Source organism: Ambystoma mexicanum, chromosome 5q (genome assembly GCF_040938575.1).
Source record: "Ambystoma mexicanum isolate Mex_15411 chromosome 5q, UKY_AmexF1_1, whole genome shotgun sequence".
Taxonomy (NCBI): Eukaryota; Metazoa; Chordata; class Amphibia; order Caudata; family Ambystomatidae; genus Ambystoma; species Ambystoma mexicanum.
This window is the reverse complement of record NC_090933.1, coordinates 61262976-61287642: the sequence shown is the minus strand read 5'-3', so window position 1 is coordinate 61287642 and position 24667 is coordinate 61262976. Positions and strand designations below refer to the sequence as shown.

The window sequence follows — 24667 nt, the reverse complement described above, 5'->3', positions numbered from 1 at the left end:
AGTTTAAGTACCTGGGCATTCAACTTGACAACACTTTAAACGATTCTTCACTTCAAGCCTCGTTATGGGCAAAAATCAAGAACCTGACAGCCCAATCTCGAGCTGTCGACAGTAAATTCGGCAAGTTCTCTTGGACCCCGGTACTGCAATTTTATAAAACAAAAGTAGTACCGGCCATAACATATGGAATGGCAGCCAACTTAACTCTACCTGCTGAATTTTGGCTGAGACTGGAAGGATTTCTATGGAAATCGGTCTTGGGACTTCCTACCGCAGCCCCCATGCCAGCCATTCGGCGCGACCTTGGCCTTCCTTCACTAGCCTCAGTCGTCATGCAAAGCGCGATTCTACTTTACAGGAAAATACGAACTCCTGACTCTCTGCCGATTTTTCGGATATTAGAAAACGAACTGGAAAACGGGAAGTGCACACCATTCACCAACTGGGCGAAGAAAATTGGACAAAAATTAGAAGTCCACTGCACGGACGACCTCCTCATCTCAAATCCTCGGCGTGTGAAGCAAAAGCTTTTAGAACAAGATTGGATGTGTACCAACGAGAAAATCCTAACGTATACATCCCTAAAAGATCTGCCACCTACTTACAACCGCCCAAAGATTCCGCTGAAATATTGCGAAAAATTTCCTGAAAAAAGGCTGAGAAAAATTCTTTTACGAGCCCGTCTGAATCTTCTGCATACGAGAGAAGTTTTGGCTAAAAGGGCACTGGCAAATTCTCCTCACCGCCGGGTCTGTGGACTGGTTGACCAAATAGAATCTGTCCGTCATCTACTCACCTCATGTCCTGGACTGGCACACGAAAGAAGGGCCTACTTGACACCACTCATCACGTGCCCGCTCACACTCGACGAAGAGACAATATGGTTTCGGTTAATTGCAGGCGATTCCACCAGATGGTCCAGAGCGGCAGCTAAATTCCTTGAAGTAGCCCTGGCAAAAGCCAGTGACAGTACTTCATCGCCTGCAACACCAACAACACCAGCAAGTGATCTTCAAGGAAATTCGAGAGTGGTGTCTTAAGTCTTAAGTCCTGGTCTAACTTCTTAGAAGTAGTACGAACACAGTTCACTACAGCACAGATTTGTAAAAAACCTTAAACAGGTTAACATACAATATATAAAAAAAAAAAAAAAAAAACTAAAAAAAAAATCAAAAACACAACAAAGTCACCAGAGCACAGCAGGTGTCAGAAGCCAAGCCACCCCAACTAAAAGCCAGTCAGCAGTCAATTGGTTCCTGGGTCCAGCTCGTCGTCTTGTATCCAGAAAATGCATGCAACCCCAAACCTCCAATAATGACACTTGCAACATTCAAACCTGAAGGTGGTTGTTCAAGAGTGACCAGCCAGTCTTCTAGAATTTGCCGAGCAACATCCAAGCCTCTGGAAGACTGGATTGGGGGCAGATGGTCACCCGCCCCGCTTACAACTAACTCACAGAGCGTTTGTTGGCTTCTTGCAAGAAGCCTGCCAAGGTGCATGAAGAAAGGGGGCTCTTCCCCCACCTGGCAAGGTAAAAGGAGAGCCAACAAAGGACAGGCCATCCTGAACAGGACTTAAAACACACAGAGGGGCCATTTTTATTATATGGTCCACATTATCACGTCTAAAAAGGTAGCCAAGTATAATTTATCTGCCGAAAGGATAAAAATGAACGACTTGCACCAGCCTGTTCAGAGGTTGTCTATAAAGTAGCAAAAAATCTTAGAACAACGGAAAGCGGACACAGTGTCCATACAGCAATTCATGTAAGGTGGCTTGTGCCGAGATATAGAGGAGTAGAGTCAGCGGCTTGTGCTGCAAAGATAAACACATAGGTCATAAAGGAGATGATTACTCATTTACTGGCAATCCTATGAGCTAGCAAGTGAACCCAAATCAACATTGCAAAAGGAATGAATCCTAGTTGTCCCTGGCAGCACACCATATAATGTGCGGGGTGGGGGGGGGGGGGGGTCTCTGCCATAGAAAAGCATACAAGACAAAGGGGAGAGGTCTCCCCACACTGGAACTTTAGGAAAAGGACCAAGTGTCCCAAACAAAAGTGAATGCAGGAGGTGAAAGATTAAAAAAGTCTCATCGATTTTCAAAGTCAATGAAGAAAACAATTAGTCCAGCAGTAGTGCTGTGATGCTCACACAGAAAGAGTAAGATTTTCAAAAATAAAATATCCCCAACCGTACATTTTACTACTTTTGAATTTACCTGTCAGAGGAGATCTGGCATTCAATTCACTGAGAGCAGGGAGAATATTTGGTAGAAACAATTTCCTCTGAGGGGAGATTTCTTTTATTAGGATGTCCTAAAGCACAACCCAGACCTCGGTGAACAGTCCATTGACTCATCCAATTTGTAATTTGGCCACTCTAAATACATTTTTTCAAAATAACGTTTTGCAAAGACCTTTGATCTTTCAATCCCGCCTCCTACATGATGCTTTATTGAAATGCTAGTCAACAAAAGCCCATTACATCGGACTTACCTGGCGGTTCCTCCATTTCCGTGTTTGGTTTGGCATTTTCTCCTGCAGAACAAAGCAAATATAAATGATTAGGGTTAATAATAATTTCCCAGATAATTGTGCTACGAATTCTTGGAAAATAATGCATGTGTGCAGTATATCTAAACTTTAATAAGTGAATAAAACATGTTCTAAAGTAAAACGCATTATAGATTTTTTTTAAAGTGATACTGCAGCATGCTATGCAATTGGGACCACTAAAATTAGACGGGACAGTTAATCTGGCTGCAATGGGCAGTATTTAAAAAAATAACCACAGTAGTACCTGCTGCAATCTGTCACCCTCCACCCCCACACATCAGCCTGAAATGCATGGTCCTTTCCTTGCTGCTGCTTCTCCTAGACTTGGACTTGTTGGGAGATGGCACTGCAGCAATGGCTATTCATGCATAATTGATCATTGAGTTTAATGAGAAAAGATTAGTAACTGACAGCAGAAAGTGTAAACAGTTACTTAACTGAGGCCAATAACCAGTAATCGAGTATGTAACAGTTTGCGGAACAGGGGGAAGAGGGAAGTGGGGGCGCCCATAAAAAGAGGGTCCTAAAATATATCAGGCAGGAAAAAATGAAGAAAAAAATGAAGAAAAAAATAAGAAAAGGAGTTCCGCAAAACGTTAATGTTTGCTGCAGCTGAAAAGTCAAAGCATGAAAACTGAGCAATCATAAGACCAAAAAAACCCATCAAAATGGATGGATCAAGCTGAACGAAATGTCTCATTGTATAAAAATGGGCGATGAAAATGTACAAAAAAGGGAGAAAATTAGTATGCCCCTAAAAAGCTGTTGGGCAGAAAAATTGTGTGAATTAATAAAATAACGGCCGGCGTTGGACAGGGGGGACAAAAAAAAAAAAACATACTTACCACGCAGCATGGCTTTCATCTTAATACGAAGAGTCGAGTTGATCCACACAATAAAAAAAAAAAAAATAAGAAGTTCCCGTTAATGCATTTATTCTATTCAAAACACAACGTTACTTATTTCCTTAACAGCATTTGCAGAGGTTATGCAATGAAGGCCAACTTTCTTTCAAAGCTAAGCCTTTTATAAAATTCTGCAAATAACTGTAAATGTTGTCATCATGGAGGAAAGGCTTCCAATAAATGATAGATTAACCAGCGGAACCGTGATACCCGATAAGGAAGCACCGATGCATGAGCGCTGCAGAACACAACAGAAGATGCACATTATCGCACAGCCATAGCTACTGCAACAAAAGTACAAAAAAGGAATTGAAGATTGTCATTGCTGACCAAATCCCCTCTCACACCGTTCTGATCTCTTGTGAGGAAAAAACTGATGCTAAAGTTCCGTCAGTTGAAAAAGGCATCTTTCCGTTTTAGAAAAGCGATCCTTTCTGATAAGACACTGAGGTCAATGGGCAAAGGACTTTAAAGCCAATTCTGGATCCATTCTGGATCCTCAAAACCTCTATGTGCCTCTAGTACTAGGATTAATCTGGTGACTTACACATTTCCTGCATTGAGAAAAAAAACAATAGAAAAAAAAAAAGGCTACTGTGAGAGCTGAAAACGGACTGAAAGTAATGAAAACAGTAGACATTACAAACGGTACAACCACCAATAACTGTTTGCTCACAAGCTTTTCACTGCACAGTGATCTAATTATACCACTGATGCAAGGAAGAGTACCCTTCCCTTTTAAGGTAAGCCATGTTCTATTAACTCCAATTTTGAAACATTGTGAACGTTTGCCCTCTAAAGGTAACCCGTTCAGTGCTCTGCACACGAGTAAAACCTCTTCAAAATCTTGGGTAGCTCATTGTGTGCCAACTTTAAAAAAAAAAAAAAAGCGAGCCTGTAGATCTAACGGACACAATATCTATTCCTCCCAAAAAAGTTTCATTGCTATGGGAAGATCGATAACTTTTTTTTAAAAAGCCAGAGAGGATATTTAAAAAACTAAAGCAAACCCCTCACAGTAGGCAAAACAACCAATCTGAAAAGTTAATTGTTTTGGCTTTTTCAGTTCAATGCATTTTACACTTATAGGCATGAATTTGTGATACCCCATTAAAATAAAATAGCCCAGGTTAAAGATCATGGTGCTAAATAGCCAGTCATAACATTGCTATTAGTCTTTGCTAGCTGAATAAATACTGTTATTTTCAAGAATGTTTAATGAAACCTATTTTAAGGCGTGCATGGGAATATTAAGATCAAGTTACTCACCATACTGACTTTTGTACTCCTAGAATTATACTTATGCGTAACACTCCCGTCTGGGGATAGGTCCAGAGCATGCTGCATAACATTATAATAACTTGATAAGGGGCCGGATACATATACGGCTGCAGCATCCCCCGTTCCATATTGCACATGCTCCCGGGCTCACCCATTAGTCCTTTGTTAAAGACCTAAAGGACACTTTTTAAAGGGGAAATTGAGAGTGGGCTGAATGGAGGAAATGAAGTATGGACTAAGCGCACAGTAGTTGCTATGGTGAGTAGCTGTTACTCCTACATGCAGTCTCCTTTCCTCCATACTTATGGGCTATTACCACAAACCCAATAGAAAAGAAGGTCGATAAACCGCAACCTAAGACTCAAAGGGCTGAGATGTCAGTCAAATATATTTCACAAGACTGCCTGCACGAAGTTAGCATCTGCACTGCAACTTGCATCCATTGAGTAGCGTTAGCAAAACGTTTGGGGAGAAGCCCACCTGGCTGTCACGCCAATATCATCCAATGGAACATGTTGGTGAAATTCAGACAACGTGGATTTTATCTTCACAAGATGCGCATGCAGACCTTTGGAGGTGGCCGGTCATTTGGATCAGGTCGCTGTGCTTGATGCAGTGTACCACACCCAAAAAGCGATGGAAGTATTTGATGCCGTTTTCCTAGCAGCCTTAAAAATGTCCATGTTAGTCATTGAGAGGCACAAAGCTGGCATATAGTAGGTTCTCAAGAACCAAGCTGCTATAGTCATATTTTGATGGCAGGGGCAGAGAAATCTGCTTCCTTGTTGTGAAAGAAAATCCACGCCATGGGTAGTGTTTGGGAGAAATTCCCCAACAACCCACTGTTAGGTTCGCCCCCTTTGCTTTTTGGACTCCCCTTTTGCCTATTCCCTCTGCAGTGGGACCCTGGTTGGGTTCCACTGAACAGGTTTAGTGCTATACGATATCTGGGTTACATTTTATGTGTATGTACTGGGTCAACCTCAGGCTCTCTCAATACCATAGGGAGGGTCATCTATTATCCCACTCACCTCCTGGCTAGTACGTGAGCCACATGTATGGGTCCCACTAGTTTCCTGGTGCAACCCACCTGGAAATGTGATCGAGGCCTTATGTGTCGTTTGGTTTTGTGAGAAAATTCTGACTCCCAACCGATTGGTCCCTTAGGATCTCGTTTTAACTACACAGGTAATTAGTATTGCCAACAGCCAACAGTGTGATAATGACCAGTGGCTTACGGCACCCTTGTGTTTGTTTAGCTCGCATGGAAGTTATTTTGTGCCATTTGTAGATGCACCATGAAGTCATTTAAAATGGAGTTTGTTTGTGAAAGTCCAGTAGCCTAGCAACTCGGACTTCAGGGTGTGTGTGTGTGTAGTAGATGGCCTGAATGATTCAAGAGTCTTGCTCTCATTTCAAGGGTTTTTATATTTTTATTTAAAAAATGGTAAAAAAACAGCAGAAAAATCTGTAAGATTGCAGGACAGACAGGCAAGTGTTGCAAAATACCAGCTTGAAAAGGGGTCTTGGAAGTGGTGCGAGAGCTGTCCCTCTGCCTTTAGGAGTGTTAGGGAGAATAAACTTTTTTCGTGAACTACTTACTGTTCAAGCACAGTGAAGTGAAATTGACTTTACATACCTTTTCTCTTTGTAGGTCCAGCACACCCCATTCTATGGGGAGTGATACCTATCTTACGGAGAATTCTCCAAAATTTGCCAATTCCCTCCACCTGCGAGACCCCCCAGCAACTTTGCTGGATTTTGGAGGAGTTGATTTTTTTTTTTTAACCTGGAGACAGTGCAAGCCTTTTTCCCACTCTGTGTATTTTTGTGTGAATATTACCTATGTGTCTGTTTGGTTATGGAGTCTAACAAACTCCATAGGCATCATCTTTTTTAATTGTGTCACACAGGGAAGTCTTTTAGATTTCCCAAGGTTTAAACACCTTCTCTAAGATCAACTATCGTTTCTCAGAGCGGTAGAGTGAAATTGACTACTTCGCATTGTACTTGCTAAACCCAGCACACCCCATCTTACAATAGAGTGCTGGCGGGGTTACTTTGTATCCCCTGTGTCTAAATGCTCATGTAACATCTTATACGTTACTGTTTCCTCTCAGAATGGCTGGGGCAGTGATTTTGTAATGAACTACCATGATTTACCGGGACCGCGAACTGTCCGCAGCTCCGGTAAAGTTAAATCGCAGGAGCCATGTTTTTCAAAAAGGCACTCAGCCACCATTGTTAAAATGACGCCTTGTCTTTTTTCATCAGGTCTTTGTGAAAAGGTCCTTCTAGAGTTTTTCTCTGTGTGCCAAACCAGGTTTCGTCTCTGTTTATTCGCCTTTGGCGGGCTTCAGGAGTGAAACCGCCTCTGGCTCCAGCCTGTCTGAGGTAGGCAGGATAGGGAGGGGCCCGAAAACTCCCTCTGCTTAGTCTCCTAGAAGACCCGAATGCACCCGGTGAGGCCTGGCTGACTGTCCGGTAAGGACAGCCACCCTGCTGGGTGAGTGGCAGCTAGCCTGGAATTAATGGGAGAGAACTGAATAAAAGGCAAGTCTCTTGGCTTGGAAGGCAGAGTCGACCACTGGACATAGGAACCGAAAAGGAGCTTGAAGAGGACAGCTGCTGGAACTCCTGGACCGTTGGTTTGCCCGGTGAAGCCCTGCTGCATGCCGAATCGCCAAGTTCGCATCGACAGAGAAGCCCTGCAAGGACTTCTCCCTTTGAGTTGGTGGGACCAATCAACTCCCAAGTAAGCCACCTGGACACCCATCTCGGAGCTGGTTGAAATTACTCAGAGTTGCTGCAGGAAACCGTAGAGCCAGGGAGAGGGACACCAGATTTTGTGCGTTGCTTGAAAGCTGACCTAAAGCTTTTGGAAGCTCCTCCAGACTACCACGAAGCAGGACTGACCAAGCCTGACCCCCCCCCCTCAGTTGAGTGCAGGACCCCCAGATGTGAGGAAAGTCCACCTCGACAGCCAGGAACCGCGCTTATTGCCATTTGCTGTACCGCAAGGAACTGAAATGCAAAATAGCCACTGAAAGTAAAGGTTGCCAGCTTTGACGGTCCCAATACAGTGCAGGAGTCCCCCAACGTTATCCCCCTTTTCCCACCCCGGCTGAGGCCCAGGAACAGTGACATCTGCAGAGATGTACAGGAACAGAAGTCTTCAGCTGCATCTTTTTCTTCTTTACTAAGGTACTGTAAATCTAGCCTAAGAACTTACCTTTTACTGTAACCTCTGCAACTCGCAAGTCTAATCAGCTTGTGGCCCTACATTTGATTCTTCTTTTTACCAAATACTCCTAAGAACTTGTGCAAAGACTTTTCCATGTACTTACCTGAACTGCTGCATCCTATACAAAGACTTTGGCCTATTGACTTTGGCTTAGCCTACTGAATTGAATGACTCTAAGTGCCATCTTAAAGTAGTTCCCCTGCTTATGAATTGTGTTCTAATAACCTTTGCCTTTTACTTACTTTTTAAATAGTATTCTGAATGCCAACAGTAAGGTATTAATGTCCCCAGCACCCTTGTTACTGAAGTCACCTGTGGGTGTAGGTTGTGTCTGTGGGCCATCCCAAAAGGGCCTGGTCTGATCCAGAAACTCAAAGTGTACAGTATTGAAGTATATTTGTGTGTTACTATTCTATTGTTCCCTTCTGAAGGCTTTATAACTGACTGATAAATTATTGATTGTTTATGCAAGAAACCTTGAGTGTAAGTTTATTTGAATACCTGTAACTGTGAATCTTTATGCAACTCCACTACAGCTTACATTTCCCCTCTTGAGAGAAGCCTGGATGCTCAACACGCTACCAAAACTGTAGTACGAGCTTATACCAAATGTTGGGTTGCCTATACCTGTAGTCATAGTTATTTGTAGTGTTCCCAAAGGGTACTGCATACAAACTTTGCCTAACAACCTACTAACCCCTTGTCCTACATTCTCATGTAACATTTTTGATGTTACCCTCACTATTTTTAATGGCTGGTGGCAGTGGTTTAATGTTCCTACCATTGTGCTTTGCTACCGCAGGCTGAATCCTCAGCTGCAGTATAGCAACCATGTGTGACCATTTTGTCAAAATGGCCCCATTCTTTTTTCAACATTTTCAGTTTGCGAGGTCTTTCTTGGGTTTTACTCTGTGCGTCAAAGCAGAGTTGAGCCCTTTGTTCGTTTTGCCTTTGGTTCAGTCCTGAAACCCGGCTCCAGTGTGTCTGGAGAGGCAGGATGCGAGGGAGGTTCCCGAAATTCCCGTCCTTTGTCTCTAGGAATGCCTGAATGCAACCAGTCCTGATTGGCTAGCTGGCTGTCCTTTGGAGGACAGCCACCCTGCTGTGTAATTGACATGCTTTTCATGAATGGGAGAAACCTGCTTAAGAGGCGAGGGTTTTGGGAATAGAGTCAAATTCGACCACTGGGAGAAACGCCCGACGAAGAAACCATGAACAAAGCTTGCTGCATCCTCTTGGAACTTTGAATTTGCCGGTGAAGCCCTGCTGCTTTGCTGAATCTCCTTTTTCAATTCAACAGAGAAGCTCTGAAGGGACAACTTCTTCCCTTGGGTTAGCGGGACCAACTAACCCAGAGACAAACTCCCCTGGACCACCTTCCCCGATTGGCTGTACTTCGCTGCTGCAAGAACAGAGTGCCAAGGGTCGAGAAATCCGTAGCCGAGTGCAACATCTGAAATCCGGCCAGAAGCTCCAGTAGTCTCCTAGGGACCCTCCACAAGCAGGATGACCCCCGAGCTAGATTCCCCTCACCAGAGTGCAGGACAGGACACAAGGAATGAAGGAAGCCCAACCGGTATCCGAGATCTGCAGTGGTGCCGTTTGCTAAGCGCTGAAACCGCAAAGTGCAGCTGAACCGAAAAGAGCCTGTAGCTGCCGACCACCTCCAAATTGCTGCCACATGAGCCCTCCAGACGTCCTCTCTCTTGTCCCCACGACCAAGGCTCAGGAAGCACCACTGCAACAGGACAGAATTTAGCTGGACCACTCGTCTTCAAACCATAAGTACGGTTTAGACTTTGGGTACTTACCTAATCATCTTTGAGATGTGCTTTTCTCAGTTGAGGCTTACAGTGGCTTACCTTTAGAGTTGGTTCCATGCTTAACAGCTTGTGACTCTACAAGTGATTTTTTTTAAACAAAACTAACTTTGTTGATCTAAGAAGTGCCTCAGCTCCATAGACTGTGCCCCAATTGACTTTGGCTGTCCTGGATCCCTGCAGACCCATTGACTTGTTTTAGACTGTTATTGCTGGGAAAGGCCTGTCTAGATTTCATTGCAAGATTTAGTCATCCGCACATTTACTGAGAACCGGTTTAACCCTTTTCCTTCCTTAACCCTTTCCTTCTGAAACCTCAGAATCTAAAAAGTATATCTAGTGTGACACAAACTGCACTAATCAGAATCTTCATTACATGCTACAACTACGTAGATGACACTCAAATCATCTACAAAATCAAAGACAATCAAGCCGATCACTCAACCCTAATCGAGTGTCTAAAAGAAGTTTTTAATTGGATGAATGCTAACAGCTTGAAAATCAACCCAGGAAAGACAGAAATCATGATTATATCCAAACACCAAGAGAACACCATCTATATTCCATGGCCAACGGAAATGGGAACCGCACCAATTCCATCTATGGTGGTAAAAAATCTGGGAGTCCCGATGGACAACACGCTAACCTTAGAACCACAAATAAATGCAATAATCAAGAAATGCTTCTTCCTCCTTCACACGGCAAGAAGAATCTTACCTTTCCTCTCCTTCACTCAAACAACTCACAATCGACGCCCTAGTCATGTCAAGAATCGACTATGCAAACAGCCTCACTCTCGGGATACCAGAATACCTCCTGAAGAAACTACAACGGATCCAAAATGCAGCAGCCAGACTCCTCCTCAAACTATCCAGAAGAGACCACATCACTCCAGCCCTAAAAACACTGCACTGGCTCCTAGTCAAACCTCGCATCACCTTCAAAACTATGTGCATAACACAGGGCAATCAGCGGACAAGGAGCTGAATTCCTGCAGAAGAAACTATCTACAAGCCAATGAGGCTCCTCAGATTAGGCAACGAAGTCCATCTGGAAGTAAAACCATACCTTAAGAAAAAACTTGGGGGCTCCTTCTCCCACTTAGCCGCAAAAACCTGGAACATCCCGAAAGAAATAAGAAACACCAAAGACCACTTACAATTCAGAAAATTTACAAAAACCTGGCTCTTCAACATCACAGATGCAAACTGAAAAACCAAATCCACCAAACGGGAAACACAATGAAAAGGACAAACCTAGGATGACGACGACAACATCTAAAACCAAATAAATAAACTCTTACTACAACAAGAAAGACGACACTATGTCTAATAGGACACAAATGGCAACCATAAGGACACAATCCAGCGTTCCTAGCCAACTCCCAGCAAACAACCTTTATCCGCTTGACAAATGCTATTATAGATCATACCTGTATAAAGTTGGGTAAACATTAGCACTTGCCACACAAGCTGTGGATATTGACAGGGGCATGGACCAAAGAATTGTGAATGTAGCCAGACGCCGCCCCTGGACATAAGTGCAAGCGCTAGCATTGCGACATACCAAAGGGGGTAGGAGCGGTAACATGAATGAGCAACCGAATAACATGATAAAGGCTGAGCAGGCCTCAACACATGGCGGAAGTAAACCCGGACTTACCGATGCCGCCCTCCTACTAGATTAGGAATGGCTAGACTGCAAGGGACGCACAAATGCCTGCCCGCCCCGCATACAAACAGGTGCCACGCAGGCAGCCGGTTGCCCAACTTGGGCAAGGTTATGCATATGAATGGATGCCATATTTGAAATGGACCGCGAGTGTCGTACAGCCCCTGAGCTGGACGGAGACGCCCACACACCCCACCAGATTAGAATATGCAAATTTAGTGCGTCACTTCAAGACAGGAATGCCAACTAACCCACTCACAACTTCACCCTCTCCATTCACCTCTAAAATTCTAACCAAAAACAACCACAAACTTACAACGCAGCAATCCGCACACACTTCACCACACTGCAACAAACAAAGCACACATAGACCTGGGCAACAGCACACGTCGTCTTCCGACAGCATAACAGTGCAAGCCCAGCCAACGGAATTCCGGGATGAGGCCACCAACTGCACATCACTGCTCCAGCTCATCCCCACTGACCCCCCAAACTCCATTCCTTTCAGAACCGCCAGAGCGCCATGGGACCACTCCGGTGGTGATAGTGCGCAGTACAAATATCCTTTAACATACATAAATGCCATTACTGTACTGTCCTTGTGAATGAAGTCACCTCCGGGTGTAGGAATTGTGTAAAAAGCATATCCAAAGATTATCCACCAACTAGTCTGATTCTTAAGTGATTTTAAAGTGTATTTTTTTTAATTTATCTTGTTACAGGAATTGGCTTTTTAACAAATGCTTCTTTAAAACTTGATAATTACATTATTTATAACTGAACCCTTGAGTCTAAGTGTTAACTGGCTACTTGTATTTACGCATTTCATTGCTACAGCTCACATTTACCCCGCTTGGCTGCTCAGTCACACGACCACCTTGTGTAGTACAGACCTATACCAAAAGGTGGGTTACCTAATACCAAGCAGATAAGTCTTGTGTAGTCTTACAGAATGTTACTACATCAATTCTTATCTAACAGGGAGGCCACCCAATTTAACGTAAACAGGGAAGACACAGAGGTTAGTCAAAACACAATCAAGGTAGAATGAAAGAGCAGTCAAGGCTTAGTCGCATGAAGTGTGAGCGTGGCCTAGGGCTACAATGAGTCAACACAGAACACCACCAATAATTCAAGTTAGTCAGTAAGCATTTACAAATAGGAACACACCAAGCATTAAAAAAAAATCCACAGGTAATTATTGCAATAAAAGAAACATAAAACATAAATTCACCCTTAGGAATATGATCGCAAATGTATTAAATACCAGTAATCAACAGGTGAGTAAACAGAGGAAGGAAAAATAGAATAGTTACAGTAAGCACAAGTTCCCTCTGTCCTAGGAAGTCCAACCCTTTCTTCAGGGAAGGTATTTTAGAACTGATACAGTGGGCTGCCTGCGGTGGTGCTTTGAAAAATTAAAGTAAGTATTTACTTCAAGTCAGGCAAGTACTGCACTCTATCCTATTCCCAAATTAAATCCTAGAACATGATCCTTAGCCCAGCAGGTTGGACAACCAAAGGCCAGGCCAGAGGGAGTTTAGGAGCAACAGCTCTGCACCCAATGTTACCCCACGGGGCATGGGGGTGTAGAAACACCCATGTTGACTTAATACCCCCCGACGGAATTCGCTGGGAACACAATCTTCTGTCTCATGAGGGAAGTCCAGGGGTCGCAGGTGCAAAGGTCACTTCCTGTAGGAAGCTGGTCATGGTTCTCACAGTTCCAGACACCTTCTTGAAAAAGACCCCCCAAATGAAGAAAAGATGCAGTCTTTGGCCGTGCAGACCCTTCAAGACACCTCACAGGATGGCAGGCTTTTTCAAGCAGAGGTCAGCACGTTGAGGCAGTGACAGGCGATCTTCCAGCAGTGAATATAGAAGCAGTCACACCACAGCTTATCTTGTTGGGAGATGGCTGATGCGAGGAGATGCTACTCCTGCATAAGCTGAAGCTCTTGCAAGTCCAAATGTTCTACTACGAACGAACAACGGCAGCAGTGCAGTAGCCCAAAAAGGAGCTGGTCAGTCCACTGGGTGGTCCAGGGACAATTTCGAAGGCTTCCAATGCACAAATCCTCAAGCTGGTCTCTGGCTCACACAAACACACACAGCCCCTAGCCCCCAAAAGCCACAGCTTTCCCTGGGAAAGGGATTTCTATGCAATCCATTTTGTGACATGAGAAGGCGGGAAGGTGGTCAAATTAGGAACTACCTATAGACTCAATAAGATTTTCAACATTTCCATTTGCATTTTGTGTTATGCTAATGGGAATATTGTGGCGTTCATCCCATGTTCCAGGGACTGAACATGGATATCGGCCCAGCAGCCCATGTGATCAGCCAAAGCGAAGCGAGGGTGGATAACGAGGTCTCCAGACCATTATACCCCCATTCCAGCCCCTGTAATGAGGGATGAAGACCATTAGCACCCTAGGTTCCCAAAGCGGGAACCTGGGGTGCCAAAAAAGGATTTTCCTTCCTACACCGAGACACATTCGGCGTCCCGGTGTAGGAAGGAAAATCCATTTCCAAGATGGGCACCATGGAAAGGGAAGGCGAAGTTCCGTACAGGGCCCCTCTTCGCTTTCCATGGCAGCCTGCAGAAGTTGAAGAGAAAACCCTATGACCATATTACTACGAACACATTTTTCTTCCCTTTCAAACTTATCCCAATTTCGAACAACTTTACCACAAAGCCGGTCCCAGGTGGACATGGCCACTTTAACCCCATGTGTTGTCCCTCATGGTCATGGCCAGTAGCCAGATGGTCCGGATCATGACCTTATTCCATGACCGGGACAATCTGGCCACTGCCAATGGCTACCGGCTATACCTCAGTCACCAAAAAGGTATATCACTATTTTTTGTACCTACATTATGATACTTGTTCAAAAATAAAACACAGGCACATTTGCAAAACCATACTTTCAGATCTTTTCCAATGCTCCTTCCACAAGTTTGCTGGAAATCCACATGTTTTATTTTTTCAAAAGTGTCTAATGTATGCACATACAATAATCATATAACCTAGCCCCCACTTGACAAAATCCATATAGACTTTATGAAAACATTTATATCTAGATCTAAAATCTTTATGCAAACTTGTGAATCTACACCACATTTATAAACCTTTACAATATTTTGGGACCCCACCACTCTAATTTTTCCCCCTCTTGACAAAATCCAACCAAACATTGCAAAAACATGTATATCTAGATCTAGAATGTTTTTGCACACCTTTGTGTAGATTTGTTAAATGGCACCCCATTTATAAGGCTTTAAAATAATTTGGGACCCCCTCTCATTTTGCCCGCTCGACAAAATCACATCAAACTTTGCAGACTCATTTGGAATCAGGTCAGGAATATGAGTGCAACATTCCATGCAGTTTAGGTTGCGCCAAAGTTAGAAGCCATCCAGGAACTGCTCTTCACCAACCGTGTAATGCAGAGGTGTCCACGAACCTCAAAGGACTGTTTGCGAACATCCGAACTGTTTGCAGACTCACAGTGAAAACGTCTGTTTTTTTGCTTCTTGCAGCCATATCCCATCCCATCCTCATCACCCCTCTCCTCCCCAGAGATTATTTGATAAGTTTGACAAGTGCAATGTTGTTTTTAATATGTTTTTACTGCAATGTCCGGACACCGGCCTATGTCCGCATATCCAAGATGGCGGGCGCATCGAGAAAATGTGACGCACCACATGCTTTTCACCATCCAATCAGCGGGCGCGTCCAATGTCCGCGGACACCATATTGCCCTTTAAGCCAATCAGAGTCCTGTCCACTGCCTTGTGTTTGGTGGTTTTGGTGAAAATCCGTCCAACGGTTTGGGCTGTAGGCGTGAGCAAAGTATTTCCCCATTAATTCTATAGGAAAAAATTAAATTTTGGGTCCACCCCCCCTATAACTTTGCCCCCCCCTTGACCAAACCTCACCAAACTTTGCAAACAAATTCAGAGTGGGCCTACTCTTTTTTGCAGTTTGGTGAGTATTCGTCCAGGGGGAGCAAAGTTATAAGCCGCCCAAACACAGTGCTCTTCCTATGGAGAAATATATATATATATATATATATATATATATATATACACACACATACACACATATACATACACACATATACATACATATACACACATTTATTTCAAGACCTTTGAGTTTCAACACAATAGCTTTCACCATTAACACTTTTAAACCAACACAATCCTACTAAAATACATATATACAAAACCAAGGGGCCTATATATTTGTGCACGAAATGGGTCCACAACCTAGAAAAGGGAAGGAAGGAGGGAGTGCAAAGAGTCTTTAGGCAGTTCTGCAGTAATCACAATCCTAACTGAAAAGCAGTCCAGTCGCTAAGAGGAGGGGAGCCCATTGCTCAAATGTACTTGCAATGCTGGCGCACGCAGTAGTAGAGGTGGGCAAAATAGTGTTTCTTGTAGAGTCTGTAGCAGCTCAGGAAGGTGGTTGAGGTGATGCAGAATAGGTTCCCACTATTCGTGGACGCTCTTCCCCATGAGGGCAGAGCAGGTTCCAGGAGTTGGGAATAGTTTGCTTGCTCAGGGCTAGCAGTAGAAAGGAGAGGGGCCCCTTGTGAGTAAAAATTGATGGATGCGCTAAGGGCCACCAGTAAGTGTTGCAATTACTCACCGACCCCCGGTGCACTACGGACCAATCTTCATAAGTCGAGTCCAAGTCGGTTGCAGGTTCAAATGCGGCAATGTTGCGGTTCTGCGGCTTTCAGCGACAAAGTTACAGTGTTGATTCCCAAATGGGACAGTGGCAATTTTGCCACTCCTGGTAGATGGATCAGGCCAGTTTCACTGTAGCAGGCTTCGGGCACAGAGGGGCACAGCTGCAAGGCACTTGCAAAGTTCGTCACCACGGCTGGGCGACACAGTAACTTTGTGTACTCCAGTTCGGCGCTCTTTTTACTCCAGACCTGGGCACACCAAGTGTCCGAAATTCGGTATGAGAGTGCCGCGACCACAGAGCTTGCGATGTAGTAAGTTTCGAGGGCCTCCTCGAAACGGCGGCGGAGAACGAGCAAAGATCCTGTGCAAGCTGGTCAGCCCACTGGTTGGCCCAGGGACACTTCCAAGAAGGCTTACTTGCAGAGTTTGATTAAGGTGCAGAGAAAAGTTGGTCCCACTATTCCAATTGGTCGAAGCGTCTTTGCAGACCTTCTAGTTCGATCAGATGCAAAGGGGTCCGACAGGACGACAGCAGGCTCAGGGTGCCAAACCTTCCAGCGGGTCACCAGCGGTTCCTCGACTCTGCTTCTTAGTTTCAGGATACTTGGATCCTATCCTTAGTTCAGTAAGAACTCCAGAGATCGACATGGTATGGGTATATGGAGCCTTCTCTTATCCAAAATCTCCTTTGCGCCAAACAAAGAGGACCCAATGGGAGATCTGCTCACATACAGGCATGCCATACATGGACCAATCAAACCACGGTGGTCCCAGGCATTCACAGCACACCAGACTCTCTGGCACCCAGGATGTGTATTGGAACCAGACAGTCCAGCCCACATCCTGGAAGCGCACACACACAAGGCATGCATAAGCCTGTGAAAGCTTGGCGTTTCGTGGGAGAATGCATGCCCAAATAAACACTGGCCTGGGGAAGGTGAAGGGGCAAGATGGCCAAAGGACAGGACAAAGAACCTTGTGGCATGGCCATTTTGGAGCCATGCACCTATTTGTGCCAAACGCTGTAAGCGCGGTTTACCTGGCAGGAAAGGGTTACAAATACATAAAAAGCTACCACCAGCCCTGTCCAAGGCACACCTGCACTTCTCCATAGAAATCGTTCTAGAGTATGGTATTAAGGGCCTTTAGAAATGACAGAAGATCCAAGTGCACTAAACTGGAAGGTACATTGTGCACTTGCAACATGTTGCAGAAAAATTGGAACATTGACAAGGACTAAGGGAAATAAAGTTTCCCAGTTCTGACTGACTGCAACGGCATGCTAGTTTCCCCTAATAAATTGAGCGAAAAGCCCAGGGGAGTGCAGCAGAAGGCTGTGCTCCTCTTGTAAAGTCAGACTATGGTGTTCAACAGCAGCAAAATGTTGGGGGTACACAACTGGAGGGAAAATTATGCATGGAATGGAAATCTTTCGTGTTAGGCAAGACTGTATGCAGTACCCTTTGGGTGCACTACAACAACCCTGACCTCCTGGCAATAGGAACCCAACCTTTGGTAGCCAGGCTGATCTCAAGAGGGGTCAATGTGAGCTGTAGGGGAGTTAGAGATTCACAGCGACAAGTATGTTAATGTTAAAGGACATTTGTACCGCGCACTATCACCACCGAAGTGGTCCCCTGGCGGCTCTGAAAAATGGGAGGGGTGGGGGTGGGTTAGTGGGAATAAGCTGGAAAAGTGCAAGAGAGCAGTGATGTGCTGTTGGCCGCCTCAGCCCGGTGGGTCCGTTGGCTGGGCTTGGGGTGTTTAATGGTCTGTAGTCGTCGTGTGCTGTTGTGCAAGTCTATGTGTGGTTTGTTTGGTTGTTGCATTGTTGTGAAGTTTGTGCGGATTGCTGCGTTTTAGGCTTGTGGTTGTGTTTGGTTATAGTTTGAGAGGTGTATGCAGAGGGATGGAATTGTTAGTTGGTTGGTTAGTTGGCATTGCTGTCCTTGCAATTGTGGGATTCCATCTAGGTGCGGTACATGCTAACAGTCACATTTCTGTCCAGATGCCTCGCAAGCTAAAGTTCAGACTTCCATACTAGTGTGGCACATGCTAACAGTCACATTTCTGTCTAGATTCGATGCAAGCTAGGTTCGGAATTCTAAGTGTGGTGCATGCCAAGAATCACATATGTTAACAATCACATTTCTGAAAATTCCATCTAAGTGTGGCATATGCTAACAATCACATTTCTGATTTAGATTTGGCGCGAGCTAGGTTCAGAGTTCTAAGTGTGGTGCATGCTAAGAGTCACATATGCTAACAATCACATTTCTGTCTAGATTTGGCGCAGGCTAATCTTTGTGGTTCTCTCGGGGTATGGTACTAGGTGAAATTATACTGCAGGCAGTGTTTGCTGTCCAGCCATGAATAGGTTTAGGCTGGTGGTCACATATCTCTCCAATAATGCATGGTGTAGGTCTGTAGCAGTCTAGGCCATTGAAAGGTAAGTTAGAGTGGCAGGAGCTTTCTGGAGTAGAGCAATTGCTCTACCCCCGACCCATGCCAGAACTTACAGTTTTGTTGGTGTCTGGTGGCTTCATTGGCTTCCCCTGCTGACACCTGCAGACACATCTTGGAGCCGCCAATGTGGGAGCCGCACAGGCAGAGGGCTGCCCTGGGAGGACCAGTGATGAAGGGCTCGGGCCCAATCGGAGAGGGGATGGGATGGGCGGGTCGAGGGGGAGAGGGGAAGCACGAACGGGGGACGCAAGGGGATGCGGGCACACGAGGCCTGGAGACCCCGTTTTTTTTTTAATGAAGCGCACAATGGGGCAGCGAAGAGGTCAGCACTCACCTGCTTCCAGGATAACAAAGGAAGCAGGGGGCTGCTCACCGAGGGCTAGGCTCCAGGCAGTGGGCCTAAGCAGCCAATCAGGGCTGGTGGGAGGGGCGGGAGGGAGAGGGGAAGGGAAGCGCGAGTGGGAGACGCTGCAAGGGGAAGCGGGCATACGAGGCCTGGAGACACCGTTTTTTTAAAAAATAAAATCGCACAATGGGGCAGCGCAGAGGTCAGCACTCACCTGCTTCCAGGATAACGAAGTATTCAAAATAAACACTTACACACAAGATTTCTTGAATAAACAATGTATTTAATCAGTAAGTTAGAATAAGCCTTCTTCAGAAGGGAGCAATATAAAAGCAACACACAAATACAATCCACAACTACACAATCTTAGTTTCTAAATCAGTAAAGACCCTTTTGTGATGGCCCATAGTCACAACCTACACCCTATTTTTATGCATTTATTTTTACATTTATTTAGCGCACATACAGCCCAAGGGCACTGCAGATGACTGCAATAGCTAGGGTGCTGGGGACATTAATATCTTACAGTAGCATTTAGAACAGTCTTAGGAATTGGTCAAAGGAAAAGGTTATTAGAACAGACAAGAGATCACAAATATTCTTAAGCAGGCAAATACTTTTGGATCCCCGTACGCAGAATCATTCAGTGTAACAGGTTAAGCAAAAGTCAATGGGCAAAAGTCTACATGAGCTGAAGAACTTCTGGTACGTAAGTAGAAAAGTCTTTGCACAATGTTTTAGAAGTCTTTGAAGAAAAGAAGAATCAATGTGGGGCCACAAGCCGTTTAGGATTGAGTAGAAGATGCAAGCAACTCCACAATAAGAGCTAAGTTCTCTCAGACTTTACAGTACCTTTGGATTGAAGAAAAAGTGCAGCAGATGACTCCAGTTCCTGTGCAGCTCTGCAGATATCTCTGTTCCTGGGCCTTAGTCGTGGGGACAAGAGGGAGGACTTCTGGGGACTCCGGCACTGCAATGGGACGGTCTCCACTCGCAACCGGCAATCTTCAAACAAGTGGCACTTCGGTGTCCCAGCTCCTCGCGACTACCCCAAATAGCAACACTGCGGATCCTGGCTGTCGAGATGGACTTTCCTTGCTTCTGGGGTCCCGCACTATGTTGCGGGGGCTCATGCTCGGACAGTCCTGCTTCCTGGGAGTCCGGACAATCTTCCTGAAGCTCTTGGCCAACTTAAAAGCAACGCACACAATCTGGTGTTTCTCTCCCTGGCTATTCGGTTTCCAGCAGCTCGAAATTCAACAAGCTCCGAGAAGATGTCCAGGTGGCTTACTTTGGAGTTGATTCATCCCACCAACTGATACAAATTTGCAGTTTCAGCACAGCAGCAGGGCTTCACCGGGCAAACCAATGGTCCAGGAGTTGCAGCAGGCGTTCTTTTCAAGTTCTTCTTCAGTTCCTTCGTCCAGTGGTTGACTCAGCCTTCCAAATCAAAACCCTTGCCTTTTATTCAGGTTTCTCCCATTCATTTCGGCCTAGCTGTCAGTCACTCAGCAGGGTGGCTGTCCTTGTCGGAAAGTCAGCTGGCCAATCAACGCAGAGTGCATTTGGGTCTCCTAGGAGACGAAGCACAGGGAGTTTCGGGCACCTCCCTCACTTCCTGCCCCGCCAGACACCCTGGAGCCAGAGGCAGACTTCACTCGCAAAGCCAACAAAGGGACCAAAGGGACCAAACCTGGTTTGGCACGCAGAGTAAATCTCAAGAAGGACCTTTCCACAAAGAAATGGCAAAAGACGACCAGGGCCATTTTGACAAACATGGCACCCTTGGGTGCTTTACTGAAGCGGCGAACTCAGCCTGCAGTAAATGCACACCATGGTAGTAAAAGTAAACCAATGCCACCAGCCATTCAGTGAGGGGAACAGTAACATAAAAATGTTACACAAGAAGCTAGACAAAGGGGATACTAAGTAACCCCTAAGGAACCCTATTGTAAAATAGTGTGTGCTGGGTCTAGAAAGTTACATATGTAAGTAAAGTCAATTTCACTTAACTGCTCTGGGAAACAGCAGTTTATCCCAGAGAAGGTATTTAAACCGTGGGGAAATCTAACAGACTTCCCTGTGCCACTGCACTGAAGGTGCTGTGTTACACAATGTAAAGATGATTCCTATGAGTTTGTCAGGCTCCATAACCAAAAGAAAAAGTTAAATAATTTAAAAAGCACATTAAAATACATGAGTGGGAAAAACGGTCCCACTCTCTCCGGGTTAAAAAAATCAAGTCCTCAAAATCCAGCAAAGTTGCTGGGAAACCCTCTAAGGTGGACGGAATTAGCCCATTTGTGAGAATTCTCCCTAACATTTCCTAACACTCCTGTGGCACAGATTTTAGGGTGCTATCCACGTGCAGTGCCAATAATGGTAAATCCAAAAGTGCACATTAAAGAATAAAGAAAAATCAAAGAAACTGTAAATATCTCACAGCTGCCACCAGCTTGTCCTAGGTACATTGTCCAAGTAAACAAAAGGCCTGATTTGCATATGGTCTTTCCCCTTCTGTAATGGCTTGGCAGGCAAAGAACGATAGTCTAAACTGCGTTCAGGGCAATGCCAGAGGTTAAGATTCATTCTAAACCTTCCAGCCATCATTTATTTTTGCTTTAAAATTTTATAAAAAGGTAGCCTAACCACGCTTCACTGTAAGGTGATGTGTGCAATTGTAAATACGTGAATCCACAGAGAGAAACAGTCTCTCAGCAGTGACAGTCTTGGGGACTAGTCGGTTTCCCCATACAAATGAGCAAAGTAGGCAAGGGATGTAAAGTAAAAGATTTTAGTGACCGCCAAAAAGCAAAGAGAGGGTTCAAAACAGGCTACAAGACTGGTGTGCCATAACAATTATAATAGTTTTTTTGTTTGTTCTGTATTAGAATTTTTCTTTTACAAACGTATTGTACAAACTTCCAAGACAAGCGTGTTGAAATAGAAATCGGAAAGGTGCAAAATGAAAATCTTCACTAATAGATGGAAAGAAAGGGAGTGCGAGATGCTCGTGTGAGAGTTAGAGGAGGTGAGGGTGGACAGAGACTAGGCTGAGAAAGGATTGGGGGAGTGGAGAGCTAAAGAACTGGTGGCAGAATTTGCGCATATGTGTATTTATTTATAATTTATAATGTACCTATACAGCAAAATGGTGCATCAAGACAAGAGGGGTGGGGGGAGGGGGACAAAATGTTCCTACTAGGTCTTGAGACATTCAAATCTTGTAAGTACAGCATCAAGAATGTAGTGGCACGGGGGGGAGGAAGGGAGGTGTAGGTTGTGGGGGGAACAGGTAAGCAGAAAAACAACGTTCTTACTAGGCCGTGAGACAATTCGCAGTGTGCAAGTGCAGTAACAGAAAAGAGGGTATGGGTATGAGGGGGAAGTAAGGTGTTTGTGATGGAAAGTGGTATCAGCTGTGTGTGGGTATTATAGTGAAACAAAAGGTGAGGGACTTTATAAACTATGTGAGAGGACAACAAAGAGATTGAGTGGGAGATGGTGCAAGCAAGGATATTGCGAGACAGTAATCATAGTAGAGAGGTGTTGAGAAAAATGACTTTTCAGGCAAGTTTCCCTCCATATTCTATTGACCCCCAAACTTAAGTCAACCCATCCACTTCACTCCCCTGGCCTTTTATTTTTGTCACAGGGAAACTCAGTCTTTTAGACTATCACTACTTGGAATCTATTTTGTCTTCATCTTTCTACCTTTCTGGTAACTTTTTAACAGTGCACACGTAATCTTACAATGCACTGCAGTGGGGATACTTTTGTATTCCCATAGTCTTTTAAACTTGGAATTTTTGATTACTTGTATATGTGCCTAAAGACAAGCTGATGACAGCAGATACATTTTTACCATTATTGCATTATTTTAGTGTGCACATTTGCATTTACCGCGTACAGCTACTAAATGTGGCTAGTGCCCTGAAATGGCCATGGCATGAGATTTTCGGCTTGTCCTTTGACCATATTTTTGTTTGGCCTAATTACTGCTTTTTCGGGTCAGGAAATCCCCTATATGGTCATCAATTCGCCCAGGAAAGCTGTTTCTTAAGCAGGCTGTTGATGGCCTGGTGTGTGTGGACCCAGGAAGTGGGTGGGACGGTCTGTTCTCACTACACATCCGTGTTGCTAGAGAGTCTGGGTGTTGGGCATGAGTTAAACCCAGTGGACCCTGACTGGATCACAACTGGCTGTTTCAGATCCTTATCTAGTGGGCTTAAACTTGTTTCCAGCCAGGATTTCGAATAAGAAGAGGACTCCTGCAGCTATTTCGTCAGATCAGGGTTGGAGCAAAGTATCCTGTGTAGTAAAGCAGGCGACCGACTATCTGGACGATGCCGTAGAGACCTGGCATCCCTTCCTATGTCTGGCCCAGTGAAGCCCTGCTGGACTACCTTAACTGTGAAGGCCCTCTGTGGTGCTTCAACCCTTGGACTGCTGAGACCAACCAGTCTTGATGTATGTTAGGCAGAATTGCATGCAGTACCCTCTGGTACCACCACATACAATTAGGACTACAGGAGTAAGCAAAAACGAACCTTTGGTATAAGTTTGTACTACACAGTTTGTGGTAGTGAGCCGAGCAGCCAGGCTTATCTCAAGACGGAATGTGAACAGTACAAGGAGGTTATACAGAGGTCTTACAATCACAGTGGTTCACACTCAAGGTTTCTTGGTAAAACACTTAGTAATTTATTACACAGTCATTTAGAAAACATTCACTAGAAGGAGGCAACTTAATATTATACACAAATATACTTCAATACTGAACCAACAAGTTTGAGTAAATTAGGCTCCCCTGAAATAGAAGCAAAATGGCATTTGTTACTTTGAATGGGAGTAAAAAGGCACAAGTTAGCAGAATAGAGCACAAATATTTTCTTAGGCAGTGCAAATAGTTTCAATTGACTAAAAGGACTCGATTCAGTTCAATAGGCCTAGGCCAAAGTCAATGGACTAGTGCCTTGGATAGGAAAGAGCAGTTCTTGTAGTAAACGGTAAAGTCTTTGCCAATGTTCTCAGAAGTAATTTGTACGAAAAAGAATCATGTTGGGTCACAAGCTGGTTAGGCCTGCAAGTTGGGAAAGTTCCACGAAGTTTCACCGCGAGAGGCAAGTTCTCTCAATCGGGTTGGCATAGTACCTTAATATGAAGAACAAGATGCAGCTGAAGACGTTGGTTCCTGGCAGCTCCTGACCCGCAGTCGTGGGGACAAGAGGGAGGACGTCGGGGGACTCCTGTACTACACGGGATCGTCGGAAAAAGCTGAGAAAATGGAGTAACTTCAGTTCGAGTAACTGTAGTGAAGCACACAAGCTGTTGTCCTTCCCCCTGGTTAATCCTAACCAGCTCTGAGAATGGTATCCAGGTGGCTTACGAGTTGATAGGTCCCACCAACTCAAAGGAAGAATTCGTCCTTGAAGGGGCTTCTCTGCTGAGATGAAGTTGGCAATTCGGTCTTGCAGCACGGCTTCACCAAGCAAAGCAACGGTCCAGGAGTTGCAGCAGCCGTCCTCTTCCAGCTCGTCTTTGGTTCCAGTGGTCGACTGCTTTCCAGTCCAAGAGACTGGCCTTTTAAACAGTTTTCTCCCTTTCATTCCAGCCTAGCTGCCCCTCAACCAGCACAGTGGATGTCGTTGCCGAACAGTCAGCCAGCCAGCC

The 24667-nt window shown here is 44.9% G+C and overlaps 1 protein-coding gene across 3 annotated transcripts in view; it reads right to left on the bottom strand.

Annotated features, from left to right (window-relative positions):
* LOC138497209 (uncharacterized) overlaps positions 1-24667 on the bottom strand; it is a 306729-nt gene that overhangs the window by 223143 nt on the left and 58919 nt on the right. For 2 of the 3 annotated variants that reach the window (XM_069620532.1, XM_069620533.1), the window contains exon 4: positions 2501-2542. In XM_069620532.1, coding sequence (XP_069476633.1) covers positions 2501-2516 — 16 coding nt within the window. In that variant the 5' untranslated portion in view covers positions 2517-2542. Of the gene's footprint in view, positions 1-2500; positions 2543-3405; positions 3425-24667 lie in introns of all 3 variants that reach the window. The other variant, XM_069620531.1, reaches the window with a different exon arrangement.